The 17,316-nt window shown below is 51.2% G+C and overlaps 1 protein-coding gene across 1 annotated transcript in view; it reads right to left on the bottom strand.

Moving 5' to 3' along the window:
* The window catches only part of LOC103172414 (contactin-associated protein-like 5), a 94,635-nt gene that overhangs the window by 71,872 nt on the left and 5,447 nt on the right, over window positions 1-17,316 (bottom strand). The window contains 1 exon segment of the mRNA XM_042336195.1: window positions 2,587-2,697. Within this exon segment, the coding sequence (XP_042192129.1) occupies window positions 2,587-2,697 (111 nt within the window).

Raw genomic sequence — 17,316 nt, forward strand, 5'->3', positions numbered from 1 at the left:
TTGGAGACGCCACGACTTGTGAAGAGGGTTTTATAAATCCAAGCTGTTGCTGCCATTGTGCTGCTTGATATACATTTCGTTTCGCCCACTCGATTCACCGTTCGCTTTACGGTATGTTCTGTGAAGGGCTTCGAGACGTCTCCACGGCGTGACAAGGTGCTATGTCGACTGCAAGGAGTATTTATTGTCATCGCCCTGAAATTTCTCCCAGGAACCTCACGAATGTTCTCTTCTCCCCTCCTGAAGTGCGGCGACTGTGTATTTTGTCGGCGGACGCCACAGAACAATTGATGCCTTTAATCTCCTGAAGGTTCCAGACAAACGGAACCCTAATGATGTGCTCAACATAATAATAATCACAACAATAACAATAATCCTTGCAATAAAACCAAGAGGTAATGACATCAGCGGCAAGCTGGGTGGTTTTTGCTGGGTTAGACTCCAGCGGTCGCTCCCAAACGCACACTCTGGGCTTCCCCCCCCCCCACCCACCTCCTCCACCCCTCCTCTCCCCACCAAGCCTTGGCTCTCGCCCACCTGCGCCTAATACTCTCCGGAATTAGGTAAGCAGCGTGCGTCCCTCCAGGGAAAGAGGGAGAGAGAGAGAGAGAGAGGGGGGCTGTGTGTGTGCGGTCCATTCCGACAATCTCTCTCTGGGGTTTCCATGTGTAGGTGGGATGTGGGGAATACTCAGTTGGGTTTGGAGACTCTTAAGCGACGGTGATGGATTTCCACGTGTGTCAGACACCACCCCCCCCGGCTGATCCCTAAAAAAGCTGCGAAGTGCACGACCGTTTTTATTAACGTGACCAGGACGCTATTTCTGAAAGCTCCCTCTCCGCTTCTTTGATCTCCCTCCTGCCCCATGTCCCCAAATCACCCCCCACCCCCCACCCCCCTACCCCCCCCACCCAACCCCCCACACCCTCAGATAAGTCATTCACGTCCTGGCTGTTTGTGGGGATATGGTTAGCTCCAAACTGACTGCCTCATTTGCCCACAGCGTCCACTTCACAGTAAAATCTTGTGAAGTCCTTTGAGATGCCTCAACAACTTGATGTTGTGTGTAGCAAATGCAAGGATTATTATTAAGTTGAGCGCATTATCAGAGGGTTCAGTTTATCTGCAACCTTCAGGATATTAAATGCATCAATAAGATCTCTCCTGAGCTTTCTGCTTCAGCGGTCTGAACATTCACAGCATCGATTAATTTCGTCTTAATAATAATAATAATAATAACAGTAACAACGCGCTTGCATTAGGTACAACGCCTTGTACATCAGGAATGTCTCAAAGTGGCTTCCCACAATGTGTAGGTAAAGAAAAAGTGACTGGGTGTTATTATTGTAAGACTCTCGCCCTTTAGAACTCCATCCCACGGCCTCGCAAAGTTTGCGTAGACTGTGTGAGTTCTGACGTACAGGGGCTTGAACCCACAACCTTCGGACTTGCGAAGGGGGGTGGGGGGAGGGGAGGGAGAGGGAGCGTTGCTGACTGAGCCCTACAATGAGTAGTCGATGGGGGGGACAACTTTGAAGCATCAATGATAATGTAGAGGGTTGTCACAGAGTGAAAAGCGAGAGTGAAATTCGAGCAGAGTACAGTATTGGCCTCTGCCTTGAAAATAGCCCCAGGCTCTCAATAATAAATACCCTTCCATTTTTCAGGGTGTTTACTGAGCAGTTTGAAAGTTCTCCTCCTCCCGTTCGCTGTTGCCGGCCCCCGGAAGCCTAATCTCCAGCTCGCTCCACCCAGCCTCGCCTCGCCTCTCGATGAATTAATAATATTAATGATCAATGGATTAATAATAATAATAATAATCATTCTCGCATCTGATACATCGCCTTATCAGTTCGTCGCGACGTCTCAAAGCTCTTCGTGGGACACACCGTCGTGTGGAGGGACTGCGTATTTTGTGGGCGAAACGCGGGCGACCAATTTTACTTGTGGGGGTGGCGGTGGGGGATGATTGTGGGGGGGGGGGGGGGCGTGGTGTTGTCGGCCAGGACACCAGGAGAGAGAGAGAGAGGGAGAGAGAGAGAGAGAGAGAGAGAGAGGGGAAGAAACCGCCTTCTCTTTTCGAACAGCGTAACGGGATGTGTAACATCCACCTGAAAGACGGTGTCTCCAACAATGTGACACCCCCCCCCCCCACCCCCACTTAGTGCTGCGTTGGAGAGTCATTTTAAGCCCCGTGAGCTCCAAGTCCCTGACGTGGAGGGCTTCTTCTGACTCAAGAGCCCTGAGTGCTGGCCAGGCTGACACAGTCAGCACACTCACCGCTTTGGGATTAAACTCGACTCAACTCTCCGCACTCGAGAACAATGATGGGAAGCGAAAAGGACAGCAGGGGACAAAGCAGGTAACTCAATGCATATCAAGTGGCTGGTTTCATTTCCTTCGGTGGCGAGAGATAGGACCTGTGTCGTGTGTTCCCTGCGTTCGCATCTGCAACCGTGAAATAGGGACTGACTGGTGGTGAGGGAGGTGGGGGTTGGTGGTTGGTGGTGGTGTGGGGGGGGGAGGGGGTTGGTGGTGGTGGAAGGAAGAGCGATAAATAATTAAACAGGAGGCTTGTTGGCTTACCATCCCTTCGGTTCAGCTTGGCGAACGCTGGGCTGTGGCTGCCAGACAGCTCGGAGGAGGATCGGAACGAAGTCTGGGGCAGGTCGGGCAGCAGGAGGTTGTCGCAGTTATCTGTCGGGGACGAAGAAACAGGGTCACCACCTGCACCCCCACAACCGCAAACTCCACACGGCATCAAGAGCAATCCCTCCCCCACGAAAATAAAATAATAATAATTGGCTGCCGCATTTCGCCCACAAAATACAGTCCCTGCACTATATCCTGTGAAACGCTTGGAGGCGTCTCAACAACACTATAACAACAACAACAAGATTCCATTTATAAAGCGCCTTTCACGTCAGGAGGACGTCCCAAGGCGCTGCACAGTTGGGTCAGGACCCGAGCATTGGGGGGAAATGGTCAGAGTGAGGGGAGGGAAGGGAGGGAGGGAGGGAGCGAGGAGGGGGGAAGGAGCGAGGAGTCGAGAGGAGAAGCTGAAGGCTGAAGGTCAAAGAGAAAGGTTTTGAGACCGGTCTTGAAGGAGGAAAGGGAGGAAGCGGCGAAGGCACTGGGGGATGGAGTTCCAGAGCCTCGGGGCTGAGAGGCTGAAGGCCCGGCCACCGATGGTAGGGCGGTTGGGGCGGGGGACGTGGAGCAGACCGGAGCCAGAGGAACGGAGGGTACGGGCAGGTCGGTAGGGGGATAGTAGGTCGGAGAGGTAGGAGGGAGCGAGGCCGTGGATGGCCTTATAGGTGAGGATGAGGATCTTGAAATCAAGGCACTGTATTGAATGCGAGGATTATTGTCATCATTATACCTCAAGTTCCATTCCGAGTGAAAAACGTTGGCTAAGGTGATAAATGACTTGAAGCATCTCGCCCACAAAAGTCGATCCTCTTAACGGTGTCTCCCTAAAAGTGCTGTGAGATGTCTCGACGATGTGATAAGGCGCTGTCTCAAACGCAAGGATCATTACAATTATAATGATTGCCCAGTGAGCCGGGCTGACACTTGGGAACCACTCACACCCCACCCAGCGGCTGATCAGAAAACCCACGACATCCCCTCGCCCTGCCTTCCCGCTGACTATTATCCCTCGGTCGCTCCAACAACTAATGCGGAAAAGGTAAGAGATTAATGAACCACTTTGATCAGACGGACAGTCACACAGGTAGTAGTGGAAGCCCCTTCACGCCAATTAATAAGAGACAGAACTGTGAAGGAGGCAAAAGAACAAAGTACATATTTTCCCTTTGATGTTGGATTTTCTGCGAATATCTAAGGCCCCAAAATTCCTCCTCCACTACACCCCCCCACCCCCCCCCCCCACTCCCACTCCTGCCCTTAGTGTTAGCCTAGGAACATTTTACCCAAAGGTTTGAAGATAAAACATAATAACAATGTCCCTCTCATTTCACACAGCATCTTTGAAGTCAGGAGGATGGCGCGAAGTGCTTCGCCGGATACTCAGTGAAGTGTGACTGTATTTTCTGGGCGAACGCAGCAGCCATTTGCGCTCAGAAATGTCCCGCAAACCGCCATGAAACGAGCGACCAATCTTATCCCATATATTTCCCATATTTCCGGGGATAATAATCCCTTCAAAGAAAGATGGGGTCACTCAAAATCCACGGCTGTTCGTGGGGGACGCCGCTGTGCGCAATTGCCTGCCGTGTTTCGCCCGCAAAATACACAGTCACTCCACTTTACAGTATATTATCCTGCGAAGCGCTTTTGAGACGTCTCAATGGCGTGATAGGGCTCTACCTCAAATGAAGGATTATTCTATTATAAAGCATTTCTCATCAAAAGACATTGAACCATCAGGTCGTCTCGCAGCACAACAGGTAATGAGACATCTTAAGCGACCTTCCACCGACAAAATCCTCGCTGTACTTTCTCTCCCCCTAATTGCCTGTTCCCGTCGCCTCCTATTTTACACTCAGAATTATTATTTTCCATCTCTCTCTCTCTCTCTCTCCCCAGGATCCAGGTTATAAATCTTTACATCGCTCCCCGTTGAAGGTCATCCACCGAACAAGCACTTAAGGCTTCGAAAATCCTCCTAAATATAATTACCTCTTCAAACCTATTAGCTTTCCTGTATCATTTCAGTGTCAACCGCAGATTGCGATAGTGTTCGCACTGGCAGGTTGTTAATGAACACGTGTTGACAGAGATTTCCGTATCGCACCTCCCTACCTCTCCAACTTGCTCCGATAGCAAGTGAGAATGTAGCAGTGACTTTGTGCGATTCACTCTGAGGTGTGTCCACAAAGTCCTGTTTCCCCCTTTTATTTCCCTCACAATTAATTTTTGTTTTCCGTTCCGTACGAGTCGAGGGTAACATTGTCTGATACCGGTAACTTCCTCCTCACTCCGTCCTTCCATGTTACGCAAGATATCACACCAACCCAACATGGGGAAGGATCATTATCTGATACACACACGTATATATATATATATATATATACAGGAATATAGGAAGAGGAGATGGTCATTCAGCCCTTCGAGCCTGTTTCGTCATCCTATCAGATCATGGCTCATCCATACCTCAAACTCCACACTCACAGCCATCCTCTGGACAGTCTAAATACCATTAAGTACTTCTAAGTACAACTTAGCGTCAATCCTGCACAGGCTTCAGTTCCAGTTATCGGTCAGCGCACTGTACCAAACAAAACATGGCGGCAACAGGACTTTGTGAACACCTCGTACATTCGCTTTGCTAACTGACGTTCCGTTCGATTCGCTGTATCTCTCTCTCTCTCTCTCTCTCTCTCTCTTCCCCTGTATATCTTTCTCCCCACCTAAAACTCCTTCCGTGTTTCTGTCCTTACCGGACATCTCTCTCACGTAGGTTTGCAGCACGGAAACAGGCCACTCGACCCAGCCAGTCCGTACCGGAGTTTATACCCCAAGAGTCCTCACCCATTCCTTTATTCCCTCCCTTCTGTCACCCTCTCCCTCATGTGAAAGTCTAACTGCCTCTCGAATACATCTACGCTAACTGACATCTTATACTCGGGTCCCCAGGTTCCAGACTCCATCACCGATGGAAACAGCCTATTTATGTGAGCCTTCTATTAGGTCCCCTCTTAAGTCGTCTCTTTTCAAAGGGTCTTAAACAAGTCTCAGCCACCGTGCTCGGCCAGAGAAACTACATATCTTTTGCTTTGTGAACGAAGACAGATGGTGATCGCATCAGACAGCCAGAGAGAGAGAGAGGGGGGGGGAATCCTCCCGTTCAGTGCAATGGTTCAACACTTAGTAACTGTCGACTTGTCTGTCTTCTTGTTGTGATTTCTGATCAGGCAGTCAGCAAGAATCAAGCTTTACGGACTTAGGTAAGCAAGATACATCCTTGCGGGGGGGAGAGAGAGAGAGAGAGAGAGAGAGAGAGAGAGAGAGAGAGCGAATTCCATTCCAACAATCTATCTCTGGGATTTTCATGTGTAGATGGGATGGTTGAGTTTGGAGACTCTTTAAGCAACGGTGATGGGTTTCTGTGTGTGTCAGACACTCCAAACATCCAGAAACTCTCTCCTCTGTTTACTTCCACCTCTCTCGGACAGACAGAGACGCACAGAGAGACTAGACACACACACACACAGGCAGACCAGCCCAATAACTGGATTCCGCTGGATAAAACAGGGATGATTCGAAAACATTGACTCCCAACAGAGCTGTCAAGTGTGCAATCTGATCTGCAACCTTTCTAATCTCAGAAACACATCACACTCCCTGTTGGTTAAATATGACAAATTACCATTCCCGGCAGAAGCTATTGGGCACCTGACGCTGGCTGTCTGAGTGAGAGAGTGTGAGAGAGAGCGAGAGAGAGATAAAGCGAGAGGGAGAGAGGGAGAGAGAGAGAGCGAGAAGAAAGAAGGGAGAAAAGAGTCAGAAAGAGCTCCGAGTTCCATCAAATTTTAAGAAAACCTTAAGGCTAAGACCAGGTGAAATTTCAGATCTGCTGTGGGGGCTGAGCTGGACTGAACAGACATCTTGGGGGGGGGGGGAAAACGCGGAGACGGAGAGAGCGAGGGAGGGAATGGTGTAGAGAGGAGAGGACAGAGCAGCCGAGCTATTAAAATGAATACAGCCATTAAACTCTTCAAAACCTTTTTTGTACAAGATTAATGTATTGATTACATCGTGAAATGCTTCCATTACCTTGGCTGCTAAACCTGTCATGGGAGGGATTTATCAGTGGACTCAGAGAGGCAGCGACTGTGCTACTTGTTCATAGCCCCTCGTTTCAACGAGGCCACAGTAAAACCACGGCTTGCGACAACAGGCCTTGAGCGCAGCTTTGGACACAGGTTACCAGTTGGGTACAGCTGGACCATTGGCAAACCAGCCACGCAAACTAACAAATAAACCCAGCTCTCGCCAGCCTGCTTCACGTGCCCCCCCCCCCCCCCCTCCTTGCCCGCACCACCATTGGCGGGCGGGCCTTCAGCCTCTCTGCCACACAGACTCCGAGCTCTCATATCATCTCCAATTTTAAGGCCACGCAGAAATGTGGGAAGTTCTCAAACCGAGCCTTAATCTGCAAACTGCGGACGGATATTAGTATTATTAGCAACATGGCTGTGCAATGATCCTTGAAGCGTGACCCCAAACCCTCCCTTCCAACCCCCCACCCCCACCACCCATCTCCCCCCCCCCCCCGGTGAAACACCTATTAAACTTGTCCCGTTCACCTCACCACACCAAGGGTGCCAGGAGTTCAACGCACATTTTACTTGAACGCGGTAAATAATTCCAGCAATGACCGAGCGCAGCCTATTTTCCCTTCACACTCAAGTGGGTTTTTCACGCAATAAATAAAGCAGCTTTGGTCGTCCGTCAAGGTTGAACGGAGATGGAAGAGGGGGCGGGGTACGCGAGGCGATGGGAGAGGAGGACAGGGGGAGGGAGAGAGAGAGAGGAGACAAGATTCTTATGGACACGAGACAAACCTTACTTTGAGGAAAAATGTCTCTACGATGGGAAATAATATTATTATGATAATAATGACAATGATAATCCTTGCATTTGATGCAGCGCCTTATCACGTCTTCGAGGCGTCTCAAAGCGCTTCACAGGATGCGCTGTGAAGTGAATCGACTGCGTATTTTGTGGGCAAAGCGCGGCAGCCGATTGCGCACAGCGGCGTCTCCACAAAAAACAGCCGCGGATTGAGTGACTGAATTATTATCATTATTATGTTTCTCTTGAAGGGATTATTACCCCCGGAAAGCGATCCGGAAACTTGCCCAATGTTTCGCCCCGACCCGGGAATCGAACCCGGGTCCTCTCACTTGCGACGCGAACGCTCTAACCACTGAGCCGCAGGACTCCACCCTAAAAACCTGTGGCTTCCAAACCCCAATCTTCTCCCAACCCACTGGCATCCCAAAACGACAGACTGGATTGCTCGCACTCGCAGGACACGTTCATCAATTTACAGAGAGCTCCCCCTCCCCTACCCTCCCCCTCTCTCCCCCCGCGCCGCACCCCACCCCCACCCCACCACCACCCCTCACTTCATGCAAGGTATCCGTTTCACGCACAGCCATTTACAGTAAATAGCGCATTTAACATTCACCCCTTTCTGAACCCAACAGCCATTACCAGGGAACACGAGATGCGCTTAAATCAGCGCCAATTAATGGCTTGTGTGGCCGCGCTGCTCCCTGTTAATGATCCGTGGAATCCTTTACAAAAACCCCCGGCACACCATCCATGTGGCTCTGTCACTCTGGGTCCTGTGGCAAACCAGAGCTCGCTTGTCGCAATATCAGGTTGCAACTCAACAGGCAGTTTTCTCCTTGAAGCCAGCGACGTGTACGCAAACACAGGCTCCTTCCGTCCATCTGCTACATGTCATCCTACCTATCCCCCCACACCCCCCCCCCACTCATACCAGCGCCTTTCACCGGCTTGTACCTAGTCATGAAGCGAGCTCATGGCCAGGTCATTGGGAGATAATAATTATCATAATAACCCTTGCGTTCGATACAGCGCCTTATCGCGTCTTCCGGACGTCTCAAAGCGTTTCACTGGACACACTGTAAAGTGGAGTGACTGTGTATTTTGTGGGTGAAATGTGGCCGGCCAGTTGCGCACAGCAGCGACCCCACAAAGGGGCGTGGATTGGAGCGACCAAATTATTATTATTATTTCAGTATTATTTTTTTTAAGGGATTAGTAATCCCTGGAAAGCGATCCACCAGTCGACTAACAACCGGGTTCCTACTTACAGCCGGGCAAACAGAGACCTGTGCGTGTGGAGTAAGGAAACTTGCCTAAGGTTTCGCCCACTGCCCGGGAATCGAACCCAGGTCCTCTCGCTTGCGAGGCGAGCTCTCTGACCCACCGAGCTACAGGACTCGAACCTACTGCTCAGGAACACAAAGCGTCCGCTGTCTGACTACTTGTTGAGCAAACCCTCGCCCGTCCAGAAGTCAATTGCAGGTCTATATTTGGGTACAAATTGGAAGAAGTTCACAGCTTGGCTTCAGTGGTCGCTTCCGATGGGATTAATGCTCGTTCCTCCGAGTCAGAAGGTTGTGGGTCTCAAGACTCCCACATCAGGACATCGAGCTCGCAGTCTATAAGCTGCTGCCGGGGGTGTCCACAAACTCGCTGCCTCGTTTGCCTAACAAAAAGCGCTGCGAGACGTCTCGACGACGGGATAAGGCGGTGACTCAAACGAGAGGATTATTAATATCATCATCATAGTAAGTGGGGGCGGGAGCAGGGGGGGGCGGTCAGCGACCCATGTGTTTCATCCTTTTTTAAAAAAAGCTTTGCTCAAACTGGTTCGCGTTTCTCCCTAAAAAGATCCTTTCATCCCACTTAAGATGTGTTGCCTCAACCCTCCTGCGAGTGTGCCTGGCAATTACACCAGCCCTGCCTGATGTGTGCATAATCTTTAAGTGTTTATTATACGGGCCTCACCTTAATCACTATTGATCTCGTTTAGAAGAGCTATAATTTAGGTTCATCTTGCTTTCTAATCAATTCTGAGGTCAAAGCAACCTTCTCCCCCCCCGTCTCCTCTCTCCCCCCACCCGGGTCAGGAAGTTTCCGCTGCTCTTGCAACTGTCTCTTGGCGCGCGAGTACTTTCCTGCCTGAATTCAATGGCGATTATCATATTAATGGGGCCTGGGGAACGACGTGATCCCGAACGAAATGGCTTCCGCCCTCTGCCCACCCCACCACCCGCCCTCTGCCCACCCCCCCATTCCCACTCCGTCCTTCCTGGTTCCGTTTCCCCTTCCTAATGTGGACCTTCCATTCCAGTCCACGAGGACATCAGTCGTCAGTCGGTGGAAGAGACGGGCATCACGGCTGGTTCGCTCTCCAACCCCCCCCCCCCCCCCACCCCCACCACCACCCCACCCTCGATAAAAATGGTCGCTCACGTCACGGCTGTTCGTGGGACGTTGCTGCGCGTACATTTTGAGCTGTGGGACGTCCTCCCGACATGAGCGACGTGAGTTACACGAGTTACCCTCCACGCCCAGGAGAAACTCTTCCGACAAGCTTCTGACACCCCTCCCACCCCCCCCCCCACCCCAGGCCAGTGTGTTACCGACTAAGCCGGGCTGACTTTTCGAGGCGCTCTCCCGTCCGTGAAAGGCGCTGAGAATTATTACCATTATCACCCTATATTAATTATTATTACATTATTCTGAATTATCGGTATTATCGTTGTTGCGAGCGAGCCTGTGCGTGTGGCCAACCGTGGCCGCAAACGACTGACCCCGACGCTATCACCTATTAAGATTTAATGAAGTGTGCAATTTTGCAAAGATACATTCATTTGTTTATCGGGCGAAAATTTTTACTTCAATTATTGATCCAGGATCTCCAGTTCAGTAAACTGGAAATTAATTACTCTCGAGGTATCCAAGCAGCAGCGGCTGGACATTGCTTACATGTGCATAAATAATGAGATTAGATGAAAAAAAAGCCCTTACACAAACTGTTACTTGTGTTAAAGGACACGTATACTGTAATAATAATAAGAAGAATAATCCTTGCACTTGGTTTAGTGCCTTCTCACGTGGTCGAGACGTCTCAAAACCGCTTCACCGAATGTATTGCGGAGTCAAGTCTGGCGGCCGTGTTTTTCTGGGCGCACGGCAGTGTCCCACAAACAGTCCTGGATCGAGCCACCAATTTTTTTTTTTACTCCGAGGCGGGATTATTATCCCAGGAAAGCGATCTGCCAATTGACTAACAACCGGGTTCCTACTGCCGCGCGCGCGCGCGTGTGTGTGTGGAGTAAGGCGACTTGCCTAAGGTTTCGCCTTGACCTGACCTGACCCGCCCGGGAATCGAACCCGGGTCCCTCTCGCTCGCGAGGCGAGAGCGCTCTAACCCCTGAGCTACGGGGATTCCGCTGATAACTCATCGCTCGGTTGTTTGCTCTCGGAGCGACGAGTTATCACGAGGTTACTATGTGATTATGGTCACCTTTGCCTCCCTCTCTTGCTCGGGGTCTGAACCACCCACACCCCCCCTCCACCTCCCACCCCCCCACCCACACCCGTGAAGCGCTCTGAGACTCCCTCCTTCGCGAAGGGCGATGTATAAACGCGAGCCGCCGGGTTGCGAAACTAAACCGAGAGACGGATTTTCTAATCTAGTCAGTCTCGCGAGTCGTGAGTGTGTGTGTGTGAGCGTGTGTGTGAGCGTGTGTGTGTGTGTGTGCGTGTGTGTGTGAGCGTGTGTGTGTGTGAGCGTGTGTGCGCGTGTGTGTGAGCGTGTGTGTGTGTGTCGGTGATGCCTGCCGGATGAAAAGATAAATCAATGCTGCCATAACGCTTTTCATGGAGTGCAAATTGCAGCGTGTGACTTGCAAATTAACCTTGATGATATTAATTTTCATATTCTGAGAGTGAGGGGGGGGGGGGAGAGGGGAAGATGATATCATGAGGGATCTCAATTATTAACTGAATCCTTGGGAGGGCAGGAGATGAATGATTTCCCACCTTCAGTCCCTCCCTCCTCTACCCGACTACTAACTCGCCTTGTATTTGATCACTCAGAAATCTTTCTGAGCCTCGATTGAAGCCGAAAACATCAACGCCTTTAAGACTCGGTGTGTACTTCAGAGGGGTGCGGGCGGTGGGTGGTTGGGGGAGGGGGGGGGTTGGAGGGATAGCGGAGGAGTAGTCGAGGAAGGGGATGGATGGGGTTAGGTCGGAATGGTTCGCTTGGATTAGAACTGTGGAGTCCTGTACTGCGGCGGTTAAGGGGCGAGCGAGAGGACCTGTTGTTCGATTCTCGGCCGGGGCAGAATGTTGGGCAAGTTTCCTTACTCCACACGTCCTCTGCTCACCTCTGCTCACCTACCCGGTTGTTAGTCGACTGGTGGGTCATTTTTCGGGGGTTAATAATCCCTCCCCCCCCCAAAAAAAATATTAATGTGGTCGCAAGCTGCAGGTCATTCAGAACTCTGCAGCTCGTGTACTGTCCCGCACCAGGCTCCGCGACCACATCACTCCCACCCTCGCTCGCCTCCACTGGCTCCCCATCCCCAGAGGATCGAATTCAAGATCCTCATCCTCACCTACAAGGCCATTCACGGCCTCGCTCCCTCCTACCTCTCCGACCTACTATCCCCCTACGTACCTGCCCGTACCCTCCGTTCCTCTGGCTCCGGTCTGCGCCACATCCCCCGCCCCAACCGCCCTACCATCGGTGGCCTTCAGCCTCTCAGCCCCGAGGCTCTGGAACTCTATCCCCCAGTGCCTTCGCCGCTTCCTCCCTTTCCTCCTTCAAGGCCGGTCTCAAGACCTTTCTCTTTGACCTTCAGCCTTCAGCTCCCCTCTCGACTCTCTACCCCCTCCTCGCTCCCTCCCTTCCCTTCCCTCACCCTGACCATTTCCCCCCACTGCTCGGGTCCCGACCCAACTGTCCAGCGCCTTGGGACGTCCTCCCGACGTGAACGGCGCTCTATAAATGCAATCGTGTTGTTGTTGTTTACAGTATATTCTGCGAAGCCCTTTGGGACTTCTTAACGATTTGATAAGGCGGTATGTCGAAGGCAAGGATTATTATTATTATAACCGTGGACAAAAGGTCTGGATGGAGGTGTGACTCTCCGGCAGCGAGGCAGAAACTGAAGCGTCCTTCTGCCATTCAACGTCACTCATCAATCCAGAGAGAAGCCCATCGGTGTTCTAACTGCCCAGAGAGCGACATGACTGGCGTCCTCTGCGTCACACCAGGCAGTCTGCAGTGTTTTTCCCTCAAGACTTTGTTGGATGGATGGGAATAATAATAATAATAATCCTTGCATTTGATACAGCGCCTTATCACGTCTTCGAGACGTCTCAAAGCGCTTCACGCAGGATACACTGTCGAGTGAACCGACTGTGTATTTTTGTGGGCGAAAAACGCGGCAGCCAATTGCAGCCGTGGATTTCGAGTGATCAATTTATTATCATTATTTTGGACAGAAGGGCAACCAGAATGATCGAGGGGGATGGAGGGACTATGAGGAGCGATCAGGTACAACGGACATTTTCACGCTGGAGAAGAGAAGGTTGAGGGGCGATATGATTACGGTCTTTAAAATTCTAAATTGACCGGATAAGCTGTAGAGATGTAGCTGTAGCTCATAATGTAGACCACATAAGCTGTTTCATACTTGTACTGATCGGTAGAACCAGAGGACCTGGTCTGCGATTGAAGGTGGGGGCGGGTAAAATTCAGAACAAATCTATCTACTGAAACACTATTTCACTGAGCGAGTAGCAAACGTAAGGAACAGGGGAAATTATATCCGGGGAGGGGGGGGGGGGGTGGCGGGAGACAGCGTACAGTTCGGGACACGACATGTCAAGCGACTGCCAGGATGGTGGAAGGCGAACTGGACGGACCTCGGTCTCCGTTCGCCCGGGAAAATTCTCCTGTCCCTATGTTCTTTTCAGACATGTGCGATGCCCCTTGACAACACGTTGCTATCCTCTTTCAGTTTGGTTTTAGCAGCGAACAAACTGCCGGTAGGAAATGGGCTCGCTGCGAAATGTTATTTCCGCAAGTCAAAGGAAAATGCTTGCTTATGAAACGCAGACACAATCATTCATTATTGGCCAGGTCTCTGAAAGACCATGTCACACTCCTTGTGGATGTGCTGTACTGGATCAATAGCCTGACCTTGCTGCTTTCATGCCGCTCTGACAATAAACACCAGCGTTAACATTTAAAGCCTACGAAATACTGTCAACGCGCGCTTTACGGCAGATCCCGTGAAGCGCCTTTGAGACGTCTACCGACGACCCGATGAGGCGCTCTATCAAATGCCAGGATGATCCTGATCATCAACTGGAACGGGCTGGTCGTATTATAAGAAGTGCGGAAAACTCGAAAGCTGAGCTCGTCGGGAACGGAATAACACGAGGAACCCGGTGTTGGTTGTGATGACAAGTTAAGCCACGACCTAGTCTTTGAGTCAGTGATGTCAGATCATATCATTGGAGCGGGGATGAAGGAAAGGGCACTTCATCTTGGCCGAGAATGTAGGCTAAGCGTACTCTCGTGGAAAAAAGACACAATTTAGTGAAGTGAAAAGGGTCTGGGCCCAGGTTAATTAGATGGCACATAAACTGGGTGCGTCAGCTGTGAAAAATAATGTACAATAATCATCCATGAGTTTGATACGGAGCCTTTAAACATCCAAACCACTCAAGGTGTTGCACAGGTAATTATTATTAATAGGAATAATGATCCTTGTGTGTGACCGCTACCAACAGCTTTTCAATATTCAATCCACGACTGTTCGAGGGTGGGGGGACCCTGCTGGGCGCGATTGGCCGCCGCGTTTCGCCCACAAAATGCGCAGTCGATTCGCTTTACAATATGACCGGTGAAGCGCTTTGAGACGTCTCGACGACGCGATAAGGTGCTGTGCCAAATGCGAAGATGAATTATTATCGTTATTATTATTCAGCATTGGGCGGTGAGGTGGGGGGCGGGGGGGGGGGGGGAACATCTCAAAGCCCTTCACAGCATTTTACTGAGAAGTGTGGTGACTGTGTGCTTTTGCAGGCCGTTGCGGCAGCCAATTTTGCACACGGCAACCTGGTACAGACAGCCATTGGAGTAAATTATGGATTTTATTTGGGGGGGGGGGGGGTGGTGGAGTGGATTGTCGACCAGGACACCGGGAGAGAGAAACTCTTTTCGAGCAGATATCCCACGCGGACAGTCCGAGCTGGGGGTTGGGATCAGGAGGGGGTCGGAAGGAGGGGGCAGGAGGATGATCGAAGGCGCAGTCAAAGAGGACGGTCTCCAGACAAGCCTTGAAGGAGGCGAAGGAGGGGGGGGTGGGGGGGGTGCGGGTTGGCGAGGCGAAGGGAGTGTGGGATGGACTAGGGGGGGCCTTCTCCTTCATTTAAATTCAAGACAGTAAATCAGCAAAAAAAAATAATTGCACATCCCACGCGCCTTATCTAAACCTCGCACGGAGCATTGCGAGGAATAAATCAGGTCCGTGCCAACATCCCGGCAGGCAGAGAGGCGCTGCGAACCCACGGCTGGTTATCGGCGACAACCAATATTCTCGGTTTTCAATGTGACAGAATTTGCGGTGACCCCCGATCACCACAATAAAGAGAGATTAACCGGGCATTAGAACTTTTATATGGCACGAGTAGGCTGTTTGGGGGGAATGGATGCCCAGAGGATACAAGTATATATATATGCAGATAATATTAATAGTTCCTTGCATTTGATATAGCGCCTTATCAAAAGTCACTCCACTTAACTGTGTGTCCTGTGAAGCGCTTTGAGACGTCTCGACGACGTGATAAGGCGCTACATCCAATGCAAGGATTATTATTACTATATTATTATTATTATTATTATTATCATCGTCATTGAATTAACCCGGATTTAACAATTACTGCATTGCAGATTAGTCCTCTTGCCAAAAACCTAAAATGCCATTCCCAGTATTAATCTCACTCTGTAACCAGCTTTTAAGGTATGGAATCACTCCACCTCAACTCCTTCCCCTTCCTGCTTCCTAAACCCACTTAAAAAGCCTTCTCTCTCTGTCCGTGCCTCGGGGTTCGACTCTTAAAACGTCTCCTTCCGATCCTGATACTGCTGGTGAATCCCTTGACTCCCTCGGCAGCCAAGCTTTCAACCCACTCCCCAGCTCAACCCTCGTTTCCCGCACCCCCCACCCCACCCCCCCTCCACCCACCACTCGCCCCCACCTTGTCCATCTTCAGCTCGTGCCCGAAGACCTTCCTCTTTGTCCGTGCTTACGGTCACCTCACCTTTCCCCCCGCCCGCCCACTCAGCTCAGCGCCAGACTCCGCCACCGTTTAAGGGCTGCTTTTATTAATTCATTATCCCATTTTTTTATGGATTGGTTGCCGGTCGATTGGCGGATGGCTTTCCGGGAGTAATAATCCCTTGAAAAACAAATGGGTCACTTCGAGCCACGAGAGTTTGCGGCGGGGGTGGGGTGGGATGGGGGGGGGGGGGGGTAACGCCTGCTGTGCGCGACTGGCTGCCGCGTTTCGTCCACAAGTTATACAGTCACTCCGCGTTACGGTGTAGGCTGAGAAGCGCTTCGAGAGACGTCTCGACGACGCGCGATGAGGCGCCGTATCAAACTCAAGGCTTATTGCCATCATCGTCACGAATGTTATCCTTCGTATGGAATGCGAAAGCGTTGGTTGTTTCACGTTCAAGTATCACGGCGCATTTATTCGTACCGGCCCCTCGTGACAAACTCGCCGACCGGGCGATCAATCAAGGGGTTACGTCCAAGCAAAGCCTCTCTCTCGTGCGGTTAAAGAAATAAAAAGGATTGCCAATTAAATTAGTCCCACGGAGCCCAGGACGCTGTCTGCCCACAGGGACCTTTTTGAACCGAAGTGCGTGACGTGGGGCCCGATTCCATCTCTCGCCCACAGTTCCCCGCTCGCTGCGTCTCTCACGGCTTTAACGCTGCTCTCTCTGATATCAACCCACCTGCTTCCCCACCACTTCCCTCCGCCCTCACTCGTCTCCCCCAACCCACCCCCCCCCGCCCCGCCGCCGGTCGTTATGTTGCACCGGTTGTACACCAAACAAAGCGACAAAGTAATCTGCCATTTCTCCCCGTCGTAAATGATTGATACTAATGGGAAAAGAAGCAAGCTCTTTCTCTCTCTCTCTCTCCCTCTCCCTCTCCCTCTCTCTCTCTCTCTCGAGTTGTCCCTTTGATTCTTTTAAAAATAAATTCAAATAAAATAAAAAATAAATCTACCCTTTTGTTAGATTGGTGGGATGTCTCGAAGCACATCAAATTGGCTGAGAAGCCTATGCTGGGGGTGAAGGAGTGGGGTGGGGGGTGTGAGGGGAAAGAGTTGACCAAAAGCGTGTGGTTTTTTTGGGGTCAACCGGGCGTCTGACACCCATCTTTCTCTGGTCCGCCGGGTGCGGAAACCCATCGCCGTATCGAGACCGGGCCGAGAGTTCCCTACGCGTGGGAATTCTCAGCGCCGGTTAGGTATCTCGGAGGTTCAAGGAATCCAGTGTGGATTTGCCCACCACCACCGCCGCCGCCGCCGCCGAACCCTCTTCTCTCGGCTGGGTCACAGCAAAGCGAGGAAATCCTCTCCACCCTGAAGTCCCCGGTCAGTTAGGGGAACTGCCCGCGGCTGGCTCTAATCCTGGCACAGTGCTAACCGCTGGAATTATTTTTTTTTGGGGGGTGGGGGGAGATCAGCCGGGGTGACTGA

The sequence above is a fragment of the Callorhinchus milii genome, unplaced genomic scaffold (assembly GCF_018977255.1).
Source record: "Callorhinchus milii isolate IMCB2004 unplaced genomic scaffold, IMCB_Cmil_1.0 Scaffold6, whole genome shotgun sequence".
Classification (NCBI taxonomy): domain Eukaryota; kingdom Metazoa; phylum Chordata; class Chondrichthyes; order Chimaeriformes; family Callorhinchidae; genus Callorhinchus; species Callorhinchus milii.